Raw genomic sequence first — 26,481 nt, forward strand, 5'->3', positions numbered from 1 at the left:
TTCAGAACAATGGTGCCTCAGAAACCTCAGGGAATTAATATAGATATCAGTGTTAGCTTTCCATCTTACAAGGTTATGTTAAAATCATGACATGTTATGTAAGTGGCATGCTGATGCATTAGTCCCTTTCTAGCTGTGCAAAATTCAGATGTCTGGTTTTATAATTTGTGTGGGACAGCATATTATTGAAGACGTTTCTATATTTTATCAGCTCAATTATTTCAGTAATACTGCTCGAGTCTTTAAACTTTGTCTGTAAATAAATACTGAATTAAACTTTCAGTTGCAACATCAATTGAATTCATACAATCAATGATATTGATGTTATGGCATAACTGTGCAAACAGGTTAGTCTACAGAGCTGGACAGCAATTGATGTAATCTCACAAACTTCATAAAAGGTTACTATGAAAGCAATCTCTGGCACAAAAAATTAAATAATCCAGCTGTATATTTTTGCCATTATTTCTACCTCACCCAACCGATTTGTTTTTCAGCACCAGATCTTTGTTTAGCTGAGATAGAGTTCTTGTAGCCATATGTCGGTATATAGGTTTAAAGATGGATGCAAAGTAATTAGTTTGTTCTGCTCTTTTAAACCCGGCTTCTAAAAATATCTTAATTCCTGAAAGAAAAAGACTTTGAATGAATTTGAAAAGATTAGATTGGAATTGCCTGAAATTCTATTAAGCCACACTGCATGGACGTGCTGGGAATATCAATACAATTAATGTAAATTTGTACGAACTGATTTGTTGCATTATCTTGCTAATCTAACATATGGTACTTTTTGTGTCCATATTGCAGACGGCAACTCCAAACTAACATGGCAGTCAGACTGTGTGATGTGGCTTCTCTGCTTAGAAGTGGTTCGTGGGCAGCAGAGCCTTGGACTGGGGTCTGTGGGATTTTTCTTAAATTCTGTAGGCTATTATTAACATGTTGCACTAGTGCTGAGGCCATACCAAACACTTTAAATTATATTTGAATTAATTTTGTACGCTCTCTTACAAGTTCTGGCATAGCTATTAGACTATATTCTGGCTTGGGGCAAGGTTCATGGCATACTTGAAACTTGTAAATATAGATACAACTTTTTCTAATGCTACCTTTCTTCATAATAACTTGAGTTTTGCTCCAGTACAATTTTCTAATAAAAAGAACAGAGTTTGTATTAAATCTGCTTTGGTATGGTCTGAATGCTGAATAACCATAACTCTGGAAATGACTTTACATTGTGTATTTTTTTGGTTACTAAAGAAATTATAGAGTTCCATTTGAATCATAAATTTTCTTGGCTGGAAATAAAAAACTAAAATTCAAAGCTGCTGAAAAACCTATTTTTCCAACAGGTGAAAACTTTATTTACGGATAGGGTATATTTCTTTAAAAGATAGAATATTGGTATGTTTTATTTTGAGTAGCAGATGGTTCTGTAACTGAGACACCGTAATTTCAGATTATATAGGGTATTACAGCTGTTCATTTGAATGTTGCTTTAGGATTTCATTCTTGCCATCTAAGCACAAAAATAAATATGCAGATATGTGAAGATGGTTAGTTATCCTTTAAGAAAAGATCAGTTTAATAATGCTTAAAATAACTTTCTAGAAAGCTTCAGTCTGCAATATTGTGGCCCATATGTTCTGCATGATACAGAGGAACATTTGAATAACAAACTGCTTAAAATATCCTTGGATAGTTTGTACACGAACAATTCAGTTCTGTTTTGAAATCAGAGGAAAGAGGTTCATAAGGGAGCATATGTTAGAGGAACTGAAAGGAGTGTTCATTAGAAGATATTTGGACCTCTTAAAACAAACATTGAAGGCATGCCTCATTATCCCGGAATTGGTCATTCTCGGGTTGATAGCTCATAATCTCCTACCTTCCCTTTTTCAAGGGTAATATTTATAATTTCCAAGTATTGTTGTTCCATTTTTTTTTACCGAGATAATAATTTGGACTTTATTAAACTACCTAAGATTGAAAATAATGGATTATCAAAAGGCCAGCTGAGCAGAATCTGAGGCTGAGTTCCTTCTTGAAGCAATATTATGGGCACACTAAACTAGTTCTTGACTTCTAAAATGAATTCTGTCTTTTCAGATTTGATTAAAATTTAAATTCCATTCTTATCTGGAAATAATAGCTAACAGGTTTTCTACAGTAGCATTCCTAAAATAAAAGTTTTTCTATATTTAGGAAAGCTCTTGCTTCAAATGACAAAATCTTTTACCCTTCTGTCAATAACTTCAGTTTTCTATTAGCTCACTTTAACTGAAGACATAGTTATACAGGTCTGAATTCACTGCTTTGGGGGGCACTGCAAGAAGCAATAGAGGTCAAAAGTAGTTGATAATAATTGGTGATGAAGCAAGGAAGTGTTCATGTGGTTATTCCAGCATTTGGTACTTCTTAATCCTTGTCAATCACAAAGTTTGGAAGAGAAAACTCTTATTTTGCCAGCAATATAACTAATGTGGCCAATCCAGTTTAATATTTGAAAAGTAACCAAAACAGTACATTTGTCTTTAATAATGTATTTTATGAAGTCTACTATTGATTGTCATTGTCAGTTCATCATTTGCAATAATTATTGAAAGCTTTATGAGACATTTATTTGAACAACGTTGAAACTTTATCAGAATTTAATACTTAACCAGTTATTTCTTGGGGTTTACTGAATTAGCTTTGGCTTAGAAAAAACATTTCAGTAAACCTTTGTAGCTTTATTTTTTCTAAATCGGCTTTATTGTGAGAGAATTACAACAGCTTTGTTTTTATTATAGAACGATAATTGCAGTCTTGACAATTGGGCACTCTTGCATAATGTCAAAGCTTTAAATTCATAGCTAGAATCACTAATAGATGGTGAAATATGAATTCTGACAGTTCCTATTTTCTCTGTTTTTAGCAGGTAATTGCTGCCATGGAAACACAACTGTCTAATGGGCCAACTTGCAATAACACAGCCAATGGCCCTACTACCATAAACAACAACTGCTCATCACCAGTTGATTCTGGGAACACAGAGGACAGCAAAACCAATTTAATAGTCAACTATCTCCCTCAGAATATGACACAAGAAGAGCTCAAAAGTCTGTTTGGGAGCATTGGTGAAATAGAATCCTGCAAACTTGTAAGGGACAAAATCACAGGTATGTAAACAACAGGCGTTTGCAATTTTACATAATATATGCCCTCTATTGAACATTTCTAATAGCATTACTTGTGAATGGCAGAACAGTGTCACATTCCCTTAGAAGATGGATTAATATCTCTTGTGAGCTACAATATGAGAAATGAGCTTTAAAATATATTCAAAAAATAGTTGTATGGGCTGACAGTGTCTTTTGCATAAAATTACTTAGTTGCAAAGACAACACGCTATTTGTCTGCTTCTTAAAGGAATAGGAAATAAAGGCGTATAAAATTGCCTGCACCTAGATGATTTTTTATATAGTTGAGATGAATTGGTTAAGAAGACATTTCATTTATTTACTAAATTTACATGCCACCCATGTCTCTGTACGGGTTAATTATCTTCCATCTTTGTCAGCATTGTTAAATTAAATTTGCTACACAAAAAGATAACAGCAATTGAACTTGTAACATTTAGACCCAGACAAAATTTAGACATCCTCCTCCCTGACACCCCCCCCAATAATGGATAAATACATTTTCTTTGAAGTTGTGTTGATGAGATAGTAATGACATCATTATGCAGATTGATGCACATTACACATTACGTAATTTGTGTAATGATGTCATTACACAAATGATGTAAATTGTGAATGACATAATTTGCATTTTAATGTGCATTTGGGAGTAACAGATGCTCCCAGCCTCTTAGATATTTGAACATTGTTATGTCAGCCCTAATCCTTCTTTTCATTAAACTAGGCATACCCAATTCCTGCAACCGGTTTTCATTATAGTTTCATAGGCCTCCAATCCCCTAACCATCTTTGTCAGTTTTCTCTGTACTCTTTCCAGAGTCTCAATATCTTTTTTATATTGTGGTGACCAAAACTGGATGCAGTTTTCCAAGTGTAGCCTTATAAAGTGGTACTAAACGCTTCATGTGATTTTGATTCTATACCTTTGTTAATGCAGCTTAGGATCGTGTTGGTTTTTTGGACAGCTGCAGCAAACTGCTGGCTCATATTTAAGTGATTGTCCACTAGGACTCAAAGATCCTTCTAACAGTTACTACTATGGAGTCAGATACCACCTATTCTATACCTTTGCATTTGGTTTTTCTCGCCTAAATGTAGAACTTTACTTTTTTCCCCATTGAATTTCATTTTGTTAGATAGGGCCCAGTGTTCAAATTGTCAAGATCTTGAGCCTATCTGAGAGACTCAGTCCTGAGAGTCATGTCCTGAGAGGAGACACAGCCTGTGCCATCAAATCAGCATTGTACCATTAGTTTTTGATATCAAGCATTCCCCATCCAGTCTAAACTAATAGTATCTATAACATGATTGTTCCCTTTTACTATAATAGCTAAACTGGAAAAATGGGAGAAAAAGCAATCTAGTTAAAAGCCGCAAATCAATACTGTAATACTCTTTAATGTACTGTAAGGGACATCACTGAAAGTTTTGTTTGTACATTTTGATTTGAGCTCTGAATGGTCAATACTTCATCACTGGAAAAATTGAAATATTTTGCGTACTCCTACTGCAATATCTGTGTTAGTTGCTATCCCTCCCTCCCTTTCACTTTTAACTTTATTCTGGACATACGTTTAGGTTGTTCATGTGATTTCATATAGTGAAATCCACGAATTCTTAAGTCTCCAAATCCTACATAATCTCTTTTCTATCAAATTCTCTGTGTGGTTTCCAGTTGGCCATAGTTTACCATTGTTGTACTGTTCATCTGGGTCATTTTCTCAAATTTTGAATGTTGTGTTTCAGAGTAACAAGGAGTAAGATACCTCTCTTAGCTTCAGTGTTCTGAATTTGCAGAATTTTCTTGGCACCTTCTAGGACTGCATTTCATTTTGTCCAGTATTTATTCTCACTCATTTCCACATTGGAATCTTGGCGAGACAATACTTTGTTTGTTTGTTTGTTTTTATTTTGGCAAATCTCCTGAAATTTCAGACTCAAGAGTCAATCTAGGAATCTGATACGTTGCAAAAATCTAATACTTCATAAATCATACACTTTATAATTGAAAATTGGCTTGAATAAACTGGTGGCTTTCTAATTAGGTGATGCTTTAAAAGCATTGTTTTGTTTAAGTCTAGAAATAATGCAAATCTGTTTGCCCCATTCCATTTCATTCTGGCCTAAATCCCTTGCTTTAATATGATGATATGGATTTCTCTCTTAATAATTAAAGTTTTTAATATAGTGATGTTGACCTTGTCTTACCCATTCAAAATAGGAGGTCAGGCAATACATAACATAGAGCAGAAAATAGAACAAAGACCCTAGAGCAATTGAATTTTGTTCCTACATAATTTGCTTGTTCTTTATTTGTTTACCTTCCAATTGAAGGTGACAAATAGACAGGAAAGTTTTAGTATGATATAGATTTACTTGTAATGCTTTAAATGTTTAAAGGCACTTAAACATTTAACTTTCCACCCTTCTGTGGACTCATTCGTAACTAAGACATAATGTTGAAGACATTGTGTGAAGACATAAATGTTTAAAAGATGCCCCAAATAAAATGCTGCTGCCATTCAAATACCAGAGTAGATAAAAAAGGATTTCAGACATACTGCTATCATACACAGGACCCAGTCCCAATAATCACCATAAAATAGCAAAAATGATCAGATATAGATGATCAGATATTGTCTGCACATTTTACATGAAATATACAGGTAATCCTCAATGTACGACCACAATTGAACCGAAATTTCCGTTGCTAAGCGAGACAGTGAGTTGTGCCCCAGTTTTATGACATTTCTTGCCACGGTTGTTAAGTGAATCACTGCAGTTGTTAAGTTACTATTAACAACTACTATTAATTCAATTTGTATGCCGCCCCTCTCCGAAGACTCAGCGCGGCTCACAAAGCATTTAAAATCATTATAAAAAACATTTAAACATTAAAAACATTAAAAACATTAAAACTCATACACACCATTCATAGCCGGATCTCGCTGGATCGCAAGAGGAAGATCAACGGCCCCAGGCCTGCCGGAAAAGCCAGGTCTTCACCGCTTTTCGGAAGGCAAATAGGGTGGGGATGGTCCAGACCTCAGAAGGTAACTGGTTCCAGAGAGCTGGGGCAGCCACAGAGAAGGCCTTCCCCGCGGGCCCCCCAGCTGGCATTGTTTAGCTGATGGGATCCGGAGGAGACCAACTCTGTGGGATCTTACTGGTCATTGAGAGTTATGCGGTAGAAGGCTTAACGGTTGTTAAGCGGATCTGGCTTCCCCATTGACTTTGCTTGTCAGAGGGTCTCAAAAAGTGATCACATGACCCTAGGACACTGCATCCTGTTCGAACCAGTTCCCAAGCGGCCTGAATTTTCATCACGTGACCACAAGGATGCTGCAACGGTTGCAATTGTGAAAAACGGCCATTAGCCACTTTTTTCAGTGCCGTTGTAACTTTGAATGAGGACCACCTGTATTGATACTTTAATTGTCTGGCTTTCTGTCTTGTCCCATGGTTTTCAATGAGGAAAACCCCATTTTTTTCCTAGCTCGCCTTGTGTACTGCTATGCATTACACCTAGGAAGATGGAATGAGAACCTAATAAAGACTGGTTAATCTGACCATCCATAGGTTCTTTCTCTTATCAGCTTTATTTTTCATCCCAATGTTTATTTTATTTTTACCTGGCTTAAGGTAAATAATGAAACCCTCACAGTTTCAACTTCAAACTGTTTACCCTGGACCTCACTCCCTTCTTAAGAGGTCCGTAAAGGGGATGTGCATAAGCGCACCAGCATACCTACTGTCCTTGTCTTACTGTCCCCATTTATTTGGGGACTTCCTTTGTTTATGTTTATGCTCATACCTGTACTTGTCATCTTGTACATATTTGACAAACAAATAAATAAAATAAATGTCTGGTACCTGCTAAATTACAAGTTAAATCTGCACAATCTTGGATGGAAGTCACCTGTATGTATGCGAGGCAGGCAATCCATAGTGAGGTATAAAAAGTGTCATTCCAGAGATACCATGTTTTATGCATTGTATTTCTATGCCAAACTGTTCGCTATGTTGCATGACCACGTTCTGTCTGGTTTAATTTTTCAGAGATCCCCCGCACTTGAGTTTTAGACTAAATTTTGCAAGTTTAAGAGGGTCTAAGGGTCTGAATCTGATATATTTTTTAGTCTCTTCTCTTCTTGCCCCCTTTTTATTTTATTTCTTAAATGCTATTTACAATTTTAAATAGAAAGTAAACAGGTCAAGCTTCTGGTGATTATATGAACATATTCATGTTGTTTTCTTGACAATAGTATGGAAATTAAAGCTATTTCTCAAACATGGCAGGCGGAAAAAAAGAGGACTTTGAAATCTACACTGGATTGCTGGCTTGTTTCTGCATATAGCTACTTCTTGTCTATTTAGACCTTACCTTCTAAAATGGGCTTTTTTTTTTCTTTCTTCTCTGCAAAATAGTTCAGACCGGTGCTTTGAGTTTTATTTCTTTTTACAGAGAGGTAATTTTGTTCTTTAGATGCACAATTTTCTTTGCTTTCTTTCACTTCATTTAGAGTCATGTTGAGCTCTTAATTGTACCTTTATTTCAGAAATGAACTCTAAATCGGGGCATGGAATTCGCTTAAGTGATGGTTTAAATAGGTAAACAGTTGGGTCAGCAGAATGAAAGCGTAGCAGAGCCTTCTTTTGAAATCCTATTTTTTTAAAAGGTAGAATATCTTATTCTGCTTTGGATAACTTTCTTCCCTACCTTGACTAGGTAGATTGCATGTGTGAGTAGCCAAATTCTTTTATCTGGACTATTTTCTGTCACATTCGAGACTTTCTTACAGCACTGAGGCAGCACTGATTGACTTATTAACCTTTGGCAGGTGCAGGATAGAAGTAGCACATCCATCCTGGCCTTCCTTGACCTCTTTGCATTAGTTGTGGTATTCTTCTGGGCTGGCTCAGAAGGTTAAGTGGAGGACACATGGTGCTGCAGTGGTTTTCCTTTTTCCTTCAGTTCTTATCAGTATTGGTTGGTGTGGAGTAATTATGCCTGAGGCCTCTGCTTTACAAGATTCCTCAGGTCTCTTTCTTTCCTTATTTCTGTTTAACATCTATATAAAGCTCTGAAGCTTTATCCATTTGACCTGGGGCAACACATCATCAGTATACATAGGTGTGCATCTCTGCCCTAGACTGACTCAGTTCAAAATTTTTTACTACTGGTTCTGTGGGTGTGGTTTGGTGAGTGTGGCATGGCTTGGTGATCATGGCTTGGTTGGCGTGGCAGAGGAAGGATGCTGTTAAATCTCCATTCTCTCCCCCTCCAGGGGAAGGATACTGCAAAATCCCCATTTCCTCCCAATCAGCTGTGACTTGGGAGGTAGAGAATAGATGGGGGCGGGGCCAGTCAGAATTTTTACTACCGGTTCTCTGAACTACTCAAAATTTCCGCTACCGGTTCTCCAGAACTGGTCAGAACCTGCTGGACTGACCCATGTTGTTGAGGTTCTGCCTAGATATCTGGAGGCTGCGGGGATCTGGATGGGAAAGAACAGACTTCAACTTTACCTTGGTAAGATTTGATCACTCTTGAATTTTGACCACCCACCGCATCCAATGAGTTTTCATCTTTATCTCTAACACTCCAAAGTTGGTGCCAAATGTGGGATACTTCTTTGTTCACAGCTCCTGCTTGAAGAACATGGGTCTTTACACAGGTTCATCTTTTGTACCAGTTGTGCCCATTTCTGGATGGGGGGGGGCAATGGTGGGTTCCCCCCGGTTCACGTGAACCGGTAGTGGCGGCAGCAGGAGTCTCCGCCCACCTGCTCGGACATCATCACAGACGCTCTGCTCGTGTGCAGAAGGCCCACACACAAACGAAGTGAGCACGCTCCCAGTTCCGAACCGGTAGCGAAGGTAAGAGGAACTCACTACTGATGTGGGGGGGCACTACCCATGATTACTCATGCCCTAGTCACCACCTATCTGGATTACTGTGGTGTGCTGTCTATCCTTGATGGACATTTAGAAGCTGTAACTGCTCTAGAATGCAGTAGCCTAGACAATTTTGGGCACTTCATGATTTCTACACATATCAAGAGCAGTGGAGATGGTCTTGAGTGAAATATTCAGAAACTGTTAGAGAGAAAAAAGGAAGGAAAGGAAGGAAAGGAAAAACGCAAATGGACCCCCTAAATTCTAATATAAAGGCTAATTCCAATCTTCTGATGGAGTCTGTTTCCTGATCTGAACAATCTGGAAGAATTCATATTCATACCTTGGTCACCTTCTACTTAGACTATTGCAGTGTGCTATGCACAGGGCTGTCCTTGAAGACCATCCTGAAGCTCTAGTTCGTCTAGGAAACAGCAGCATGGATAATTATGAGTACAACCTCATGCTCAGTGTAATTGCCTTTTAGAAGCCACAGTGGCTTCTAATAGCAATAGCACTTGCATGGATACATTCTCTACACTGCTGCTTTGAGGATTTTTTTTAATGGAATACTAGAATAAAGCGCTAAATGAAACTGTCCATCTTAGCAATAGCAATAGCACTTAGATTATATACCACTTCACAGTGCTTTACAGCCCTCCCTAAGCAGTTTATAGAATCAGCATATTATCCCCAACCAATAGCCTCCCACCGGCCAGTATGCTCACACAGAGAGGGGCTCCTCAGGGTGCCGTCGGCCAGACAATGTCGGCCGGCGACCCGCAGGGGGAGAGCCTTCTCTGTGGTGGCACCCGCCCTCTGGAACGACCTATCCCCAGAGATACGCATGATCCCAGATCTCCGGACTTTTCGTCGGGCCCTTAAAACTCACTTATTTCATCTAGCCGGGTTGGCTTGAATCCCATCTTTCGGTTTTAATTTGTAATTGATTTTATTGGGGTGTTTTTAAATTGTGGGCCGAAATTATTTAATATCTTTTTAAATTGTTTTAAATTTTGTATGCTATGTTTTACCTTGGCTGTTGACCGCCCTGAGTCCTGCTGGAGAAGGGCGGTATAAAAATCAAATCAAATCAAATAAATAAAAATAAATAAACCGTCTGGCTCCTCGTTTACCGGCTTTGGAAGGATGGAAGGCTGAGTCAACCATGAGCCGGTGAGAATCAAACTGCTGGCAGTCAGCAGAATTAGCCTGCAATACTGTATTCAAACCACTATGCCACCACGGCTCTTGACCCATGCAATGTCATAACTTTAAAAAAAGTGGTTTACCTAAGCGCAGCACAGAGACATGCTTAGCTGTTCTTCTAGTAAGAATTAGGATAACTTGGGATCCATTGATAGGTCTTATACTCATAATTAGAGGTTTTGATTAGGACTTGTCATTGAAAAGAATACATGCAGAAGCTGGAGTATTTTTATCAGTTTCTACGTTACGTCTTAAGAAAAGCTGTTTCTGTACAAATAGGGAGGCTTTTCATAGGTCCCACAACTCTGCTCCACAGGATAGTACAAGCAAAGATTGTGATGTTATGTATATTTGATATAGAGTCAGAAAGCCAGTATGTTTAATGCTTACCTGCAATCCCATGTCAGTAGAAATCATACCAATGTATGAAAAAGGATGTAACTTATAGAGTCTCAATCTAGATGCTCAGCATATTTTGTATACCTCTTGCCCTATACTACCATTGTGAACTTGGTCATATTTTAACAACTCAATCGTTAGATAGTTTTAGGAGAAGCCTTCTCAGGCCAACCATGAGAAGTTGCCTTCAGAACCATGTCATCACTGTGTATGAAGGAATGTTAAGAAGTTTATTAGAAATTTTAGGCATATGGACACTGAAGAAAAAATGGAATTCTGGAATGGCATTCCATAGAATTTGAAGAACATCAATACCAAGAATACTATAAAATTTGAAGCACATCAATACCAAGACACACAATACCAAGAAAAAATGGAATTCTGGAATGGCATTCCATAGAATTTGAAGAACATCAATACCAAGACACACCTTGTTTTACATCTTTGTAGGTAGGGGTATTCTATATTAGGGCAACGTTATATACCCTGTACAGATAGTCTTCAATTTACAACCATAATTGATCTGGAAGTACAGTTGTAAATTATGGTGGTCATTGAACAAACAAACACAAACACACACACACACACACACACACACACACACACACACACACACACTGGTCGTTAAATGAATGCAGCAGTCATTAAACAAAGCCATTATGCCCAGTGGTTGGTTGGAATTGGCAGTTTCCCCAAAAATCACAGTCACATGATAGTGGGATGTTGCAAATGAGTGTAAATGCAAACAGGTTGCCAAGCACCCAAAATGCAGTCACATGACTGTGGGAGTGGATATAGCTAAGTTCTTCAGAACTTAGAAATCAGGTTGTAAATAGCTCTGACAAGGTCTGTCTTGACTTCAGAAGGTTGCTAAGAAAGAACTACATATATGCAGTTTCAGATAGGAGTTTGCAAAAAGGTTTCAACCTATACACTTAACCCATTTTCTAAAAGGTGAACTTGCTCCCTCAATACCCTTCCCCAGTTGTTCTTTCTCATTCTGATGGAAGATTTCTGGAGGCCCCCTAAGTATTGCCTCATAGCTGTACTTCTGGGAGCATTGTGGTTTCCTGTACTTTTTTAAAAAAATTAAAAGTTATATATATTTATTTAAATGAAAGGTTGTGTGAGATAGGAACCTGGTTAGCAGCAAGCAACATACTTGGTAACATACTGATGCCTGCAGGCAATACTCATTGCTCATTGCTCATCCCTGACTTAAATAAAGTGAGCCACTGAGATTTGTTCACATTTCTGACATTTCTTGCATGCTGAAAGTTTAATAATGAAAACACATTAATTTACAATGAGCAAACATTTCACACTAAAGTGGGACTTGAGTGTAATTTTTTAAATTGTGGGAATACCAATAGCCATTTTTTACTAGATGTAGTGCCATAAGAATCTCCCCTCTTGTTTTGCTTCACACGCTGCTCTCCCACATAAGGACAGATTTTTTTTTAACAAAACCCCATTTTGCATATGTAAACCACACTCAGATTTAGCAGACTTTGAAAGCTCAGAACTTCTGGTTGAAGCAACAGCAGACAACTAAGATGAAAAAAGAACATTTTCATGAGATGAAAAACTGATGAATTTAGGGATTTGATAGGTAATTTGCATGTTACCTACGCATATGTAATAGAACCATTAATTTGTTTTTATGTGGCTGTTAGTGTTAAATATTTATGGAGGGATTTAATTATAACTTATTGTTTTAATTAATTTCAACTTTCTTGATTAAATTAAAATTGTGTTTTTTTTAAAAAAAAAAATCACCCTGCTTGTAAAGTGTTCTGAAGCTCAAATCTAGAGGAAAGAAGAATCAGAAAGGATATTTGAAATGTGTTACGTTTCTTACTGTAGTTTGCTCTCAAATTAGCACAAGTGGGAGAGTTCTGCATATTGGTTCCATTGGTTGGGCATGGTAGGAATAAAATGCTGGACAAATACATTTTTATTCTGTCCCCCAGGACTCCTTCATTCTTAATATAATCCTACAGAGCTGCCCATTAAATTCAGTGGTGTTTTTCCTTGGATATAGGATTGTGGTTTTTGTTGCCATCTTTATTGCTATTATTCTATTGCTCAACTCCAAGGTAACATTGAGAAACAAATTACTGTATTTTTTGGAGTATAAGACACACTTTTTTCCCTTCTAAAAGAGGCTGAAAATTTGGGTGCATATTATACTCCAAATGTGATCCCGCCCACCCACCGGCCCCCACCCTTCGGTCTCTGCGTGTCCTCTTCCTGGCTGCAGAGATTGCCACCGACAATGTGGCTTGTGTTTTTTGGGCTCCACGTGTTGCGTTTTCAGCCTCCAAACACTCCGATGGAGAGACCTTCAAGGCTGTGGGGGGTCCCCAAAGCACATCGCCACCGATCACCACCCGAAAACATGATGTGTTTGGAGGCTGAAAATGCAGCGCGCGGTGCCCAAAATGGTTACCTGGAACAGCTGATGCCTTCTCTTACCCTTTCCACGCTTTGCTTGCTTTAGTCACTGGAGCTCCCTTCGACGATCAGCTGTGCTTTAGAAGGTGTTTTTAGCTCCAACCTGCCCCAACCTCAAAACCAGCGAGCGAACTAATGTGCTGAAGCTGACCAGGCTAAGGACACTAGCTTTTTTCCCCTTATTTTCCTTCCCAAAAACTAAGGTGCATCTTATACTCTGGTGTGTCTTATATTCCAAAAAAATACGGTATTTGATGTTTTAAAAGTGTCTTACTTATCCATATGCAATTTATTAGCCACTCTAGTATTATCTTAGTTACTTGTTTGCTAGATCTATATCCCGCTTTTCCTACAGGAGTTTAAGATATCATATACACTTGTATATAAGCCCATCTGTGGATAAGCCAACCTTCAAAAATGTTAACTAAAATATGAAAAATTGTGAAAATTAAAACATGACCATTTTATGGGTTGGCTTATTGGGATGTTGCTTATCCTTCAATATATATAAGCATTTATAGGTATTTTGAAAAAGCTTAGGGAAAAATCTAAGGTATGTATATTCATGGATAAGCCAAATCTAATATTGATGGTGTATTTTTGTCCTTAAAATCCTTGGCTTACCTCCCAGTATATATGGTAATATTTATTCATTTATTTAAAATATTTCCATATCAGTTTTTACAGTTCAATTCTGGGTGTTTCACAACAACAGAGAAACAAACATCCAGCACTAACTCATTTCCCTGGGATACATCCACAGCTCTCACAGGCTCCAGCACTTTATCCCAGTGCTTGATTTAAAAAGGCAGGTCTTGATGGCCTTCCAGAAAGCTAAAAGAGTGGAGGGCCTATGAGAGGAGAGAGGATGTTCTACAAATGTAATGGTATGCGGCAATGACCTGGGGAAACGGGACAATGAAATATAACCATAAGAACAACTAGATCAGGGGTATCAAACTCATTGTTATGGTCCGCCAGCAGCCTGTGGAGCTGGCTGTGGAGTCGGACAGTAAGGAGGCTAGGGAGGACAATGGGCCAGTCCTGGAGGCTGGGAAAGGCCTGGACGAGGGCTCTGTGTCAGAGGCAGAGATCGGGCCAGGGCCATCGGGGAGTGATGCGCGGACTTCAGAGCCTCCAGAGGCTGACAGTAGAGAGGCAGAGGAACAGGAGGAGCCTGTTCCTAGTGCACGTATGAGAAGAGCTGCCAGAAGGCAGGAGCAGCTAAAGCAGAGAGGACGACTCGGGAGTAGGGCTAAGAGATGATTGGCCCCTCCCATAAGGCTTAAAAGACCAGCAACGGCTCTTGGCGTCTTTGCCGGAAAACAACTGTTGAGAGATTTGCTTTGTGTTTGGATGTATTTCTTTCTTGTCAGTGTCTTCTATTCCTGAACTGCTGCCAAGAAAAGCTTTTGGCAGTTTGCCTAATTATCCCAAGGTCAGAGATAAACTGAAGGTGTTTTGAGAACTTTGCTTTCATTTAATTTGGAATAAGCTGAGAATGAGTTAATTCTCAGCTGTTTTAATAAAATCTGTTTGTGTTTGGAACTGTTTTGCATTTAATATTAACTACTTGGGCCTGGGTCACAACAGACAGTGAGGAGGCTGGGGAGGACAATGGGCCAGTCCTGGAGTCGGGGGAAAGCCCGGACAAGGGCTCTGCGTCAGAGGCAGAGATGGGGCCAGGGCCATCTGGGAGCGATGCACGAACTCCAGAGCCTCCAGAGGTGGACAGCAGAGAGGCAGAGGAACAGGAGGAGCCTGTTACTACTGCACACATGCGAAGAGCTGCCAGAAGGCAAGAGCAACTAAAGCAAAAAGTACGACTCGGGAGTAAGGCCAGGAGATGATTGGCCCCTCCCAGAAGGCTTAAAAGAGCAGCAAGGCTATTGGGCTCTTTGTAGGAAAGCAACGTTGCTACATTTCTTTCTTGTCGGCATCTCTTTTTTCTGAACTTCGTGGGGCTTTGCCAAGAAAAGCCTTTGGCAGGGTGCCAAAGAAGACAAAGGTTTATGATAAGGCCAAAGGACTTTTTCTGAAGGACTTGTTTTGGAATTAATTTGGACTAAGCTGAGAATGAAGTAATTCTCAGCTGTTCTAATAAAATATGTTTGTTTAGGACTGATTGTGTCTGGTAATAACTACTTGGGCCTAGGTCACAACACCTGTGGGCCAGATGCATCACGTGCTGGGCATGCCCAGCCCCGTTTAGTGAAGGGAGAAAAAGCTGTGATACATACTACAACATGACGGCGCGAGTTTGACACTCCTGATCTAAATTGGGTTATCAACCTTTCGGACCTCAGGGACCACTAAATTCATAATTTTAAGTCCCGTGGACCACTAATATGATTTTTAAAAAAAGATAAATAGTATTTAGTGCAATATAAAAAATGCAAATAATTTTTCTGTGGACCACCAAAATTTTCTCATGGACCACCAGTGGTCCACGGACCACCGGTTGGTGATCGCTGATCTAGATAAAAGGCAGCTTAACCTGGAAGACCAATGTGGATAGGGTAGAGTTTGGGGGCTTTAAAGGAAATGTGACGGAGACAAGTACTTTCAGACCTGCAAGATTCTGTTAATGCAATCTTAAAAAAAAAAAAAGCTTATCTGGTCGTGGGGAAGACTTTGAGAATCGGAGTGATTACCTTCCTCCACTAAGTCCACCAAGCTTGATACTTTATCTTGATACATCATTTTAAGATCCCCTCAACCTAAAAAAAATACATGATGGTTGATACGTTACATTAATATTAATCAGAGATCAAAATATCTCCTTTCAATCAACACAATGTTGACAGCTCTTCAAGGAATAATCGGTCTAGTTAAAAAAAAACTTTATTAGCAACAGGAATAGGAATAACATATAATTGGCTTAGAACCTTTTTGTTTTTTATAATTAAGATAAGCATAATTAATTGTTTTATGGTTCTCTTTAATGTTCTTAAGCATGCTCACTTTATTATGGGTATTTTTTTTTAATTCCAGAAAAGTATATTGCATAATATTGTAGTAGAACATCTGTCCTGAAAGATCTTGTTTCAGGATTCGAATCATGGAGATTGCTCTGAGCTTTAAAATACTCTTCATTAACCTGGCACCCTTTGTATATTTTGGGTTCTATCTTCCAGAAATTCCAACCAGTTTTCTGAATATTGTAATCCTAACAAATTTGAAGATCAGTAGGAAGAACAAGGCCTGAGATGGGATCTTTTTATGGATAATTGAGCATAGCTTTGTTCTATTTCTTTTGTATAATCAAAAGTCTTCCATCTTGTTCTTAAAGCCTTTTAATGGGAAAAATGAATGTCATTGAGGGAATTCTTGGGCATATTTTTTCTCCCTTTAGCCCCTCAATCCCTGAATAACAAGTTGGAGGTGCTCACACCAGAGACCCCTCTGGGCAGCTGCAAAATAGGTTTGAGAAACATATAAGCTTTAGTTTGCCCATTTCTTTACTGGCTTCGTTGTACAGAAACTCCTCGATTTACGACCACAATTGAGTGGAAAATTTCTGACCCTGAGCAAGACAGTTGTTAAGTGAGTTTTGCCCCATTTTACAACCTTTCTTGCCACATTTGTTAAGTGAATCACTTTAGTTGTTAATTTAGTAACAAGGTTTTAAATGAATCTGGCTTCCCCATTGCCAGAAAGTCGCAAAAGTTGATGACATGACCCCGGGACACTGCAATTTTCATAAATATGAATCAATTGCCAAGTGTCTGAATTTTGATTATGTGACCATGGGGATGCTGCAATGGTCATGAGAGTGAAAAATGTCCATAAGTCACTTTTTTTCAGTACCGTTGTAACTTTGAATGGTCACTAAACAAACTCTGTAAGTCAAGGACTACCTGTATTGGGGCAGAATAATTGATGCTAGTCTCCAGCTAGGAGGATTCATTTTATAGTGTACTACAATGAAGTGCTTATTCTGCTTACTTTAAAAAAGAAGAAACAATAAAATAAAATAAAAATAGAATGCATAACGAAGCAATGTAATGAAGAAAAGTTGAAAAATTAGCCAGCGTAGTTGAAATTAAGACCTTTTTAAAGTAAATGGTAATGCTAATAGGGATTTAGGAGAAACTTGGCAACATTTCTGGAAATCTTCAGGTCTGAATGAAGGAAGTGAGCAGTTTTGATTTTGTGTGTGTGTGTACTAATAACCAGGGCAATGAGTAAGTAAATATAATGTGTTCTGAATAGGGGATAAACGGGTATAACAATATAATTTAATTTTCTGCTAGTCTCTTGTATATTTACACAGAGGAAGTGAAGGGATGTTATGCCAACTTTTTAAAAATGTCACTGCTTTTTTAGATTCATGATGGCTTATGGGTAACAGTTCAAAATGTTCTCAGTAAGACAGAAATATATATATATATATATATATATATATATATATATATATATATATATATATATATATATAATATATATAGTAGTGTCTTGGCGACGTTTCGACGAAGTCTCATTTGTCATCTTCAGGCTGGTGTTTTCGGCTTCGTGCTTCTAGGAGCAATGTGTGATCACAGCTGTTTCTTCCTTTTAACTGCTAGTGGGGGTGGGAGCTTGGCTGGGGGTGGGAGCTTGGCCCGTGTAAAATTGGAAGTGTCTTGGTGACGTTTCGACGAAGTCTCATTCGTCATCTTTAGGCTGGTGTTTTCGGCTTCGTGCTTCTATTTCAGAATTTCGGCTTCGTGCTTCTATTTCAGAATGAAATAGAATTAAATACTTTGTTCTTTACATATAGTAGTTTATACACTGCTCAAACAACTAAAGGGAACACAAAACTACTGTATGTAACGAACAAAGTATTTAATAAGGATATTTCATTCATTCAGATATTGGATGTCTTCTGCTTGTGTTCCCTTTATTTTTTTGAGCAGTGTATACACACACACACACACACACACACACATATACACACAGACACACATATAATATACACAGACACAGACACAGACACACACACACACACACACACACACACATATACACGTGTGTATGTATATATATATATATATATGTATATATGTATGTGTGTACATATGTATGTATGTATGAATGTATATATAAAAACTAGGAACAATATCTATGGCTATCAGAATAAAATGTCGGTGGTGAACAACCTATAACATCCAGAATGGATGATTAATATAAAAGTCATAATTATATCAATCTTACAGTAGCAATCACCAGCAAGAAAACATTCACACACCAAAGGCCCTCTGGAATAATTTGATTTTCAATGCTTCTGAAAGGCTGTCAGACTGTATGCAACTCTAGTATCTACAGGGAGTCTGTTTCATAATCCTGGGTCCATAATAGAAGAATATTTAATAATAACAACTTAGGTTTTAGTCTATTTAGCGTGGAATCATGTTTTCCACTATGATTATGAATATTAAAATGCAGAGTCTATAGAAATCGATCTTTTATTTTTCCAATAGTCAAAGAGGCTACATTAAGGAATATCCTATTCATGAATGTCACATTTTGGGCCATTTAATTTAGAGAATTATCAAAGTTAATTCTGGATGAAATGTTTAATAAAAGGAAAAACTCTGCTTTCCACTAAGTATATTTCCAACAAGACACACTGTATAAATTAGAAAAATAATTTCTAGATTTGTTAGCCTTAGTATGTAGTAGCCATGTTGGCGCTGTGGTTAGAATGCAGTATTGCAAGCTGACTCTGCCCACAGCCTTGATTTCGATTCTGAGTGGCTCAAGGTTGACTCAGTCTTCCATCCTTCCAAGGTCGATAAAATAAGGACCCAGATTTTTGCAATGAAGCAAGCGCTGAGGTTGCGTAGTGGTTAGAGTGCAGTACTGCAGGCTACTTCAATTGACTGCTAGGTGCAGTTCAGCAGTTCAAATCTCACCGGCTCAAGGTTGACTCAGCCTTCCATACTTCCAAGGTGGGTAAAATGAGGACCCAGATTGCTGGGGGCAATATGCTGACTCTGTAAACTGCTTAGAGAGGGCTGTAAAGCACTATGAAGCGGTATATAAGTCTTAAGTGCTATTGCTGTTGCTATATAAATCTAAGAGTAATTGCTATGTAGGCCAGACAGGAAATATGACCAAATGAGCTAGTTCTGCTTTATTGTAAAGTTACATTAACATTCTGAAAGTATTTCTTTTCCCCATTCCCTTTACAGCCCAAGAAACTAGGGAGGGTCTCTTCTGAATCTGAGGGTCTCTCTGAGTCTCTTGCCTTGTCCATATTTCTACTGCAAGCTAAATTGCCTTTTATTTGACCATTTCATTGGCTGGGTCTCACTCTTGTCTACGAAAGTCATTCACACATGCTATGCTGCAGGATTAGAGACACTTCTTACAAAGAACAAGACAAGCATGCTTGGAATAACACTGAGCTTTGGTTATGCTTGTGGCATATTGGCGAGAATGTGTCATAACTGACCATTCTCTTAGCAAGAAATGCGACATGACATAGGTACAACTATGGCTAGTAACCTACTCTACCCCCTACTATAAAGTGTTAGTGGTGGAGGTCAATACTCTAGGCACGACATGACAATCGTACGAAAGATTATTATGTGACATATAAGAGGAATAAATGGTAAAGTGTAGGAAATAAGCTAAAGCAAAAAACCCCAAACATTATGCTGTATGTCTGAAGTTAACAGAAATGGGAAAGATTTAATAATTCTGAATGAAGATGGAGTGGAGTTAATATATGCACAGAACTGAAAGGCTAAGTTTAATTATGAATCAATGAATAAAAAGTATGTTAGAAGACATGAATTGGTATAATACAGATTAATGTGAGGGCCTTTTAATATAGAAATCTGTACATTGTTAGTAAATGCATATTATATTCCACTTCATCCTTCATCCTGCAGTGTATAGACAATGGCTAAAATGATGATTCCACTGAATGTTGATAAAGGAAGAATGAGAGATACATTTTCGAGGAAAATGTACAATAAGAATGTGATCAGGGAAGAGAAAGGGATTCTGTTAAATGACAATAAGATGAGAGAGTTCATAAACAGTGATTGAATCATTTGGAAATCCAAGTATGAATGAGAATGGTGAGTGGTAAATATCTATGCAGAAAAAGTTATCTTTGTTTTGAATGTATATTTTAAGCATTCGGCTATTCATGCATATATACAAGGTAAAGAAATGAATATCAAGTTAAATGCATGATTGATTTTATTTTATGATAAAATGGATAGAAACAATGAAGGACACATGGGGGTGATAGGTGATGAGTGTAAGAGATAACATTTGTTGATAGTATGATGAAGAGTAGAGCTTGGGAAAATGGACATGGAAGAAAAGTAAAAATAAGAATACATTCTAGGTCAGGGGTGTCAAATTCACGAGCCGCAGCCCAGATGAGTCACAAGCTGGCCACGCCCAACCCTGGTTTAGTGAAAGGGGGGGGAAGTTGTGATACATCACGTGACGACAGCGTGATGCCGCAAGTTTGACAGCCGTGTTCTAGGTGAAAAGAGTAATACTGAAGGAATAGAATTTGTGAGTTGTGTATAGAAAAAAATATTAAAAGATAGATCAGTCTTTGTCCATCGTCCCCAGGACAATGAATGCAAAGTGGATGTAAGAAAAAAAAAAAAGCATGTGGAAGAAAACACACAGTGGAAAGAATTACCAAGCAAAATCGTGGTGTGGGAAGCTATGCTAATGGGAAGTGTGAAACAGGATGCATGGACAATGATGAAATGAAAGAAGCTGTGGATGAGAAAATGTATGCAAGAGAATAGTGGCTGCTAACAAGGAAGATAAGATTGTATTCTAAGCGGTATCATAGAAGATAATGGTAAAGAATGTAGTCAGAGATCAAGGAATGGTGAAGATTAAAAGACAGAAAGAAAATGCAGAATGATTTATTGTTGTCAAAGTTTGTGAAGAGAGCTATCCAGATGGAATTCATTTTTTAAAAAAAATGATGCAAAGTAATAAAGAAAAGTAGAGACCAGATGTTATTCTTCTGCAGATCATTGAGAAATGTATGAATGTGAGAAATCAAGTTTATTGTACATTTAATGATGTAGAGGAAGCATATGATAGACACAGTGAATCGACTTGTACTGTAATGTGTTTTATATGAAAATGCACTTGAAAAATTTGAGAAAGATAGGATATGAATGAAGAAAGTAAAGCATGCATGAGAAAAAAACAGAATGCTTAATGAGTAGTTCAACATTGACCAAAGAGTAAGACAAAAATAAGTGACGTCTACTAGATTATGCATTCTATTTACTCATCGGTGTACAAGGAGTGCTTGTAGTTACATTACACTGGTGTTTTGGTTGGGCCACAAATAGATGCTGAATGAATGTGATTGAATGCAAAGTAAGTTGAAATGGTTTAGTCATACAGAGAGAATGAATGTCATAAATCACAAAACAAATATATGAAAGAATGAATGGATCATGTAGAGGAGGAAAAATTGTGCCTAGATAAGATTCTTAAAATGACAAAAAGGAAGGGAAGGCATTGTAAGAAGTGGCCTAGAAATGTGGTGGAGGAAAGAATGGTTCGTAGAAATACAAAGGTGTATGTTTATTGTAGATATTGTTCATGTAAACCAAATTTAGCTGTTTTTCTTATCTTCCAGAGCTTTAATTTCTTCGGCTTATTATTTTTTGCAGCCTTTCTGTCCTTTTCAAATGTTTACTCAATGTTTGTATAAACTTCTCTGGTTCCATGTAAACAGCTTTATGTCCATGTTGACATTTTGTTTAAATACATTTAGATACTGTTCAGTCCCTGAGACATTCTTAACTTTGTAAATAGGATCTCTTCCTTTTCTTCTAGGTTTTAAAAATATTATAAACTTTTTAGTTCAGTGCTTCTCAAACCTGGGTAATAAAATGATCCAGAATTGGATAAAAGTGGTTTTTCTTTGGGTAACAACACACAAACCATTAATGCTTTTACAGAACTTTTACAGAACTGCAAAAGGTATTATTTGAAGAAAAGAAGAATCCTGTGGAATCTTTTTGATTAACAATTCACAAGGAACATCCTGTGGGAAATGGGGCGGTTATTTGCAAACACCTACATGTGGAAGTAGGATTTTCCAGTCTTACCTTTACAAAGAACACAACTGTTTGCTGAACCCTGAAAATGGTTTTGGATACTGAAGGAAAAAGTTTAGGAAGCACTGTTTTAGAATAGTCAGAAACTGCTGATTTGTAAAATAAGTTTTATCTTTATATTTATAAAAGATATGAAGGGAATGGAGTGCTATAAATAAGCTAAGTGTTATAAATTGTTTCAAAATATTTGTCTCTTTGTAAAACGTGTTTTTACATTTTCTCCAAAACACACGAGTCTAAATTTTATGTAACAAGAAGTCTCCATCTCTGTTGTAAAGAGTAATGTGTCAATTTCTGTTTTGAATGGGTTACTTACATAAACCACTAGAGGGAGCTAATTTACTACCCAGTATAGTTATCTGCTAGAAAAGATTAGTAAGCTTTCACTGTGTTCTGGATTTGTTGATTGGTTGATTTGATGGTGGTGTTAATGAATTGGCACAACCATTTCTTAAGTAAATAATATGACAAGGGGAAAACTCAACTCTGTTGTTTAAAGTGTCTTTTTTCTCTCTCATTTCAAGTTCTGATACCATACATCTTGGGTGAAATCTTTTTTCCCTCTACAGAGGATATCAATACTTTGACAATAACCTGTTTGATTAATATGCAACATATAGCCATCTTAAATTTTATTTGTCATGCTTTTTTCATGCAGAGGATTGATAAAATTGGATAACTAAGTTTCTTCTTTCTCCATGCTGCTCTTGTAAATACTAATATATTAACCTTTAAGCACTGAACAATGCCTTTACTTGGAAATAAACCATAGCTTAGTGCAGCATATGATTTAATCCTTATATGGCATGCTATCTAACTATGAACAAACCATAACTAATTAAAGCAGACTACTGTGTGATAAGTTGCTGATTGTAAGACTTGCTTCCTACTGTCTACTAGAAGATTCTTTACAGTTCACTGTTCTTACCTGCTGAGGAACAGGTATATGTGTGTTTTCCTTGGTAACTATGGGATACGTCTTTGCAAGACTGGTTTAGTAATGGTGAATGGTACAGTACTGAAGACTGCCAGTCTTCTAGCAGTTGTTTGGACTTTGAGTTGCAAATACAAACAAGGTGTAGTATTTTTCACAAATACAAAAGCTAACATGAAGATTTGGGGTTGTTTCTTGCCTCCACACCCACCCACCCCAATTCCTTCAGCCTAGTCATCTGCTGGCTATTATTATAATAGTGGAAAAATGGAAGTACCATACATTTTCATTCTTCACAGAGAATTATTACTAAACCAATCACTCTCTAGGGATTTTTCTTGATGTTTTCTTGATTGCTTGTGGAATCGTGGCCTTTTATGCACTGAGCAAATTAATGCTCAGTTAGTGCTATTCATTGTATGAATAGAAACTCTTCAGTGGTGTACCATTCATACATTCAATCACATGCAGTGGGTCTGGTGCCACAGCTATTGTTCTCTTGTTGGCTGTGGAATTCTGAGATTTGGAGTTCAGACACCTGGAAATTGCCAAAGTTCCATCCAGTGGTGGGTTGCTCCCGGTTCGCACCAGTCCTATAGAACCGGTAGTAAAACCGGCGGGAAGCCCCACCCACCGTCCCCGACATCACCAAAATGCTTCTGCGCATGCGCAGAAAAGCATGCGTGCTCGCTTTGCTCTCGCGTGCGGCCCCATTGCAAATTGGTAGTAAAGGTAAGTAGAACTCACCCCTGGTTCCATCCTATGTAATTGCAAGATTACAATTGGATGGAGCCATGGTGGCGCAGTGGTTAGAATGCAGTAGTGCAGGCTAATTTTGCTGACTGCCGACTGCCAAAAGTTTGAGTCTCACCAGCTCAAGGTTGACTCAGCCTTCCATCCTTACAAGGTCGGTAAAATGAGCACCCAGATTGTTGGGGACAATATGGTGACTCTGTAAACTGCTTAGAGAGTACTGTAAAGCATTGTGAAGTGGTATATACTGGAAGTCTGTGTGCTATTGCTAAGATCAGCAGTTCCACTTAGAGCTTTATTATAGTATTCCATTAGAAAAAAAATCCTCAGAGCAGCAATGCAGAGCATGTATCCATGCAGTGGAGATCATCAAATGAACATGATAAAAGGGAAATCAAAGCTTTGTTACTTAGGGGAAGGCCTGGAAAAAGAGACCACTACAACCTGAATGGCTGGCTGTAATGGTGACCGTTCCTGAATTACAGTAAAGATTTAGTTTCTTCTTCTTGCTCAGGCCTATCTTGAGGAGGTGACGCATCATCTTCTCTCCAGAATTTTCTAGAGCAGATTTTGAAGGCTGATGCATTCTCAAAGGAATTTCAGCACCATCTTACTATATACTAGGCTGTAAAGGAATCTCTGGCATCAACATGATTGATTATTTTTTTTATGCTGCTCAACTCACAACAACTCCGTATAAATAAGTTGTTGGGAGTTGTACAATAAGTCACATAGTAAGGTGGTTTGTGTTTTGCAGACCTGGGCAAATTAACTGCAATCTATTGCTACATTGATAGTCTATCCCATTTTGCACTGAAAATGGCCTTGGGACATATATAGAAGTTCCCGTTACTAAGTAGAATGTGCTTTCAAATCAACTCTCAATGGACTACTTATTTTATCAAACTGGACTAGTAAAATGAAACCACAAAGTTAAATGGTGTCTTAATTCTATTTGTTGGGGTTGAGCAGCCATACCATTCATTTCCTTTATAGTTAAAGTCGTCCACTTAGCATTCTGGTCTGCATATACTAGATATATAGGTGGCAATAATAATTAATTTTCTATGAATGATGCCTGCGGCGGCACAGTTGATTTCTACTCTATAGAAGATATGCAGGTTCAATTGCTTCATTTTTCTTAAGAGAATAAGGTTGAACTACTTAGTGGGCCAGAGAGATTATGTTTCTTCTTCTTGCTCAGGCCTATCTTGAGAAGGTGACACATCATCTTCTCTCCAGAATTTTCTAGAGCAGATTTTGAAGGCTGATGCATTCTCAAAGGAATTTCAGCACCATCTTACTATATACTAGGCTGTAAAGGAATCTCTGGCATCAACATGATTGTGATTATTTTTATCAAGGTGGCATCTCTTAAGAATCCAAGCTGTTATTTTTCTGGGGTCATGAAAAATATTTGAAAGAAGTGCTTTACCTCCAAGCATTTTAGTACTAGCAGAACAGCTGTGCCCCCTTTAAGTATTAAAGCAGCTTCTTCTACCAGGTATGCAGTGCAAATTGGGCTGGAACAATAAGTGTAACCCATGGGTGTGTTCTACTTACCTTTACTACTGGTTCGCAACGGGGCCGCATGTGCACTTCTGCACATGCGCAGAAGCTTCTGCGTATGCACAGATCGTCATTTATGATATCCAGGCAGGTGGGCGGAGCCTCCCGCTGATTTTACTACCGGTTCTATAGAACCAGACAGAATTGGGAGCAACCTACCACTGGTGTAACCATATATATAGTGCTTGCAGACAACATTTGAAGCAGTCAGTAAGAATTCCAGAGGATGCAGTTGCTTTAAAGCTGCAAAAGAGAAGTGAAGCTTTAGAGCTTCCACACAGTTTATGAAGAAACTTTATGAAGCATTTCTTTCAAATCGAACCAATAAATAAAAAACAATAAATGCTTGGCTTGATCGGGTTTTTTTTTTTTTTTTTAACCTTCCTGCTTTTCACTGTGTTATAGCTGGAGACTTGGAGCAAGAAAGGATATGGTGCAAGTTAAAATTTCCCCTTATGATGTTTGCGATATGCATTTTTCCCTGCCACATGATGTTCTTTCTCATATTGTTTCAGGCTTTGTTCTGGTTTTTAATTATGTGCCACATAAAATTGGCTTTGAGTTAATAGGTCAGACTTAAAACTCAAAATTATAAACTTCACTAGTTTTGACATTTTCAATTTCAGAAAAATAAGATTTTATTAGAGTACTTTGTAAAGAAAGCTATTCAAAGCACCTTCCAATTTTGACTCCCTGTTCTTTTCCATTTTTAATGATGATCTGAAATAAAAAATGTTATCAAGACTGTCATAGATTTCAAGTGTTTCAACAAGATGAACAAAGTATTAAGTTGGTTCTGTTAAAAAACAGGATTATTATTTTTTGGTTATTAACCAGTTTCTTCAAAATTTAACATCTGTTAAATAGTTCCAATCACAGCTGTGTATTTCAAATTGGAAGAGATCAGGGAATATAAATGTGTACATACACACATCCCCAAAACAAAACCAATAAAACCCAAAAATTCATA

The 26,481-nt window shown here is 37.7% G+C and overlaps 1 protein-coding gene across 7 annotated transcripts in view; it reads left to right on the plus strand.

Annotated features, from left to right (window-relative positions):
• Positions 1 to 826: 826 nt before the first annotated feature.
• Positions 827 to 26,481, plus strand: part of ELAVL2 (ELAV like RNA binding protein 2) — an 84,624-nt gene continuing 58,969 nt past the window's right edge. For 4 of the 7 annotated variants that reach the window (XM_070935521.1, XM_070935519.1, XM_070935524.1 and 1 more), the window contains exons 1-2: positions 827 to 898; positions 2,918 to 3,161. In XM_070935521.1, the coding sequence (XP_070791622.1) occupies positions 827 to 898; positions 2,918 to 3,161 (316 nt within the window). Of the gene's footprint in view, positions 899 to 2,905; positions 3,162 to 26,481 lie in introns of those variants that run through there. The other 3 variants (XM_070935523.1, XM_070935520.1, XM_070935526.1) reach the window with 2 other exon arrangements.

The sequence above is a fragment of the Pituophis catenifer genome, unplaced genomic scaffold, assembly GCF_029215685.1.
Source record: "Pituophis catenifer annectens isolate HBS135680 unplaced genomic scaffold, rPitCat1.0.hap2 SCAF_2, whole genome shotgun sequence".
In the NCBI taxonomy this organism is placed as follows: Eukaryota; Metazoa; Chordata; class Lepidosauria; order Squamata; family Colubridae; genus Pituophis; species Pituophis catenifer.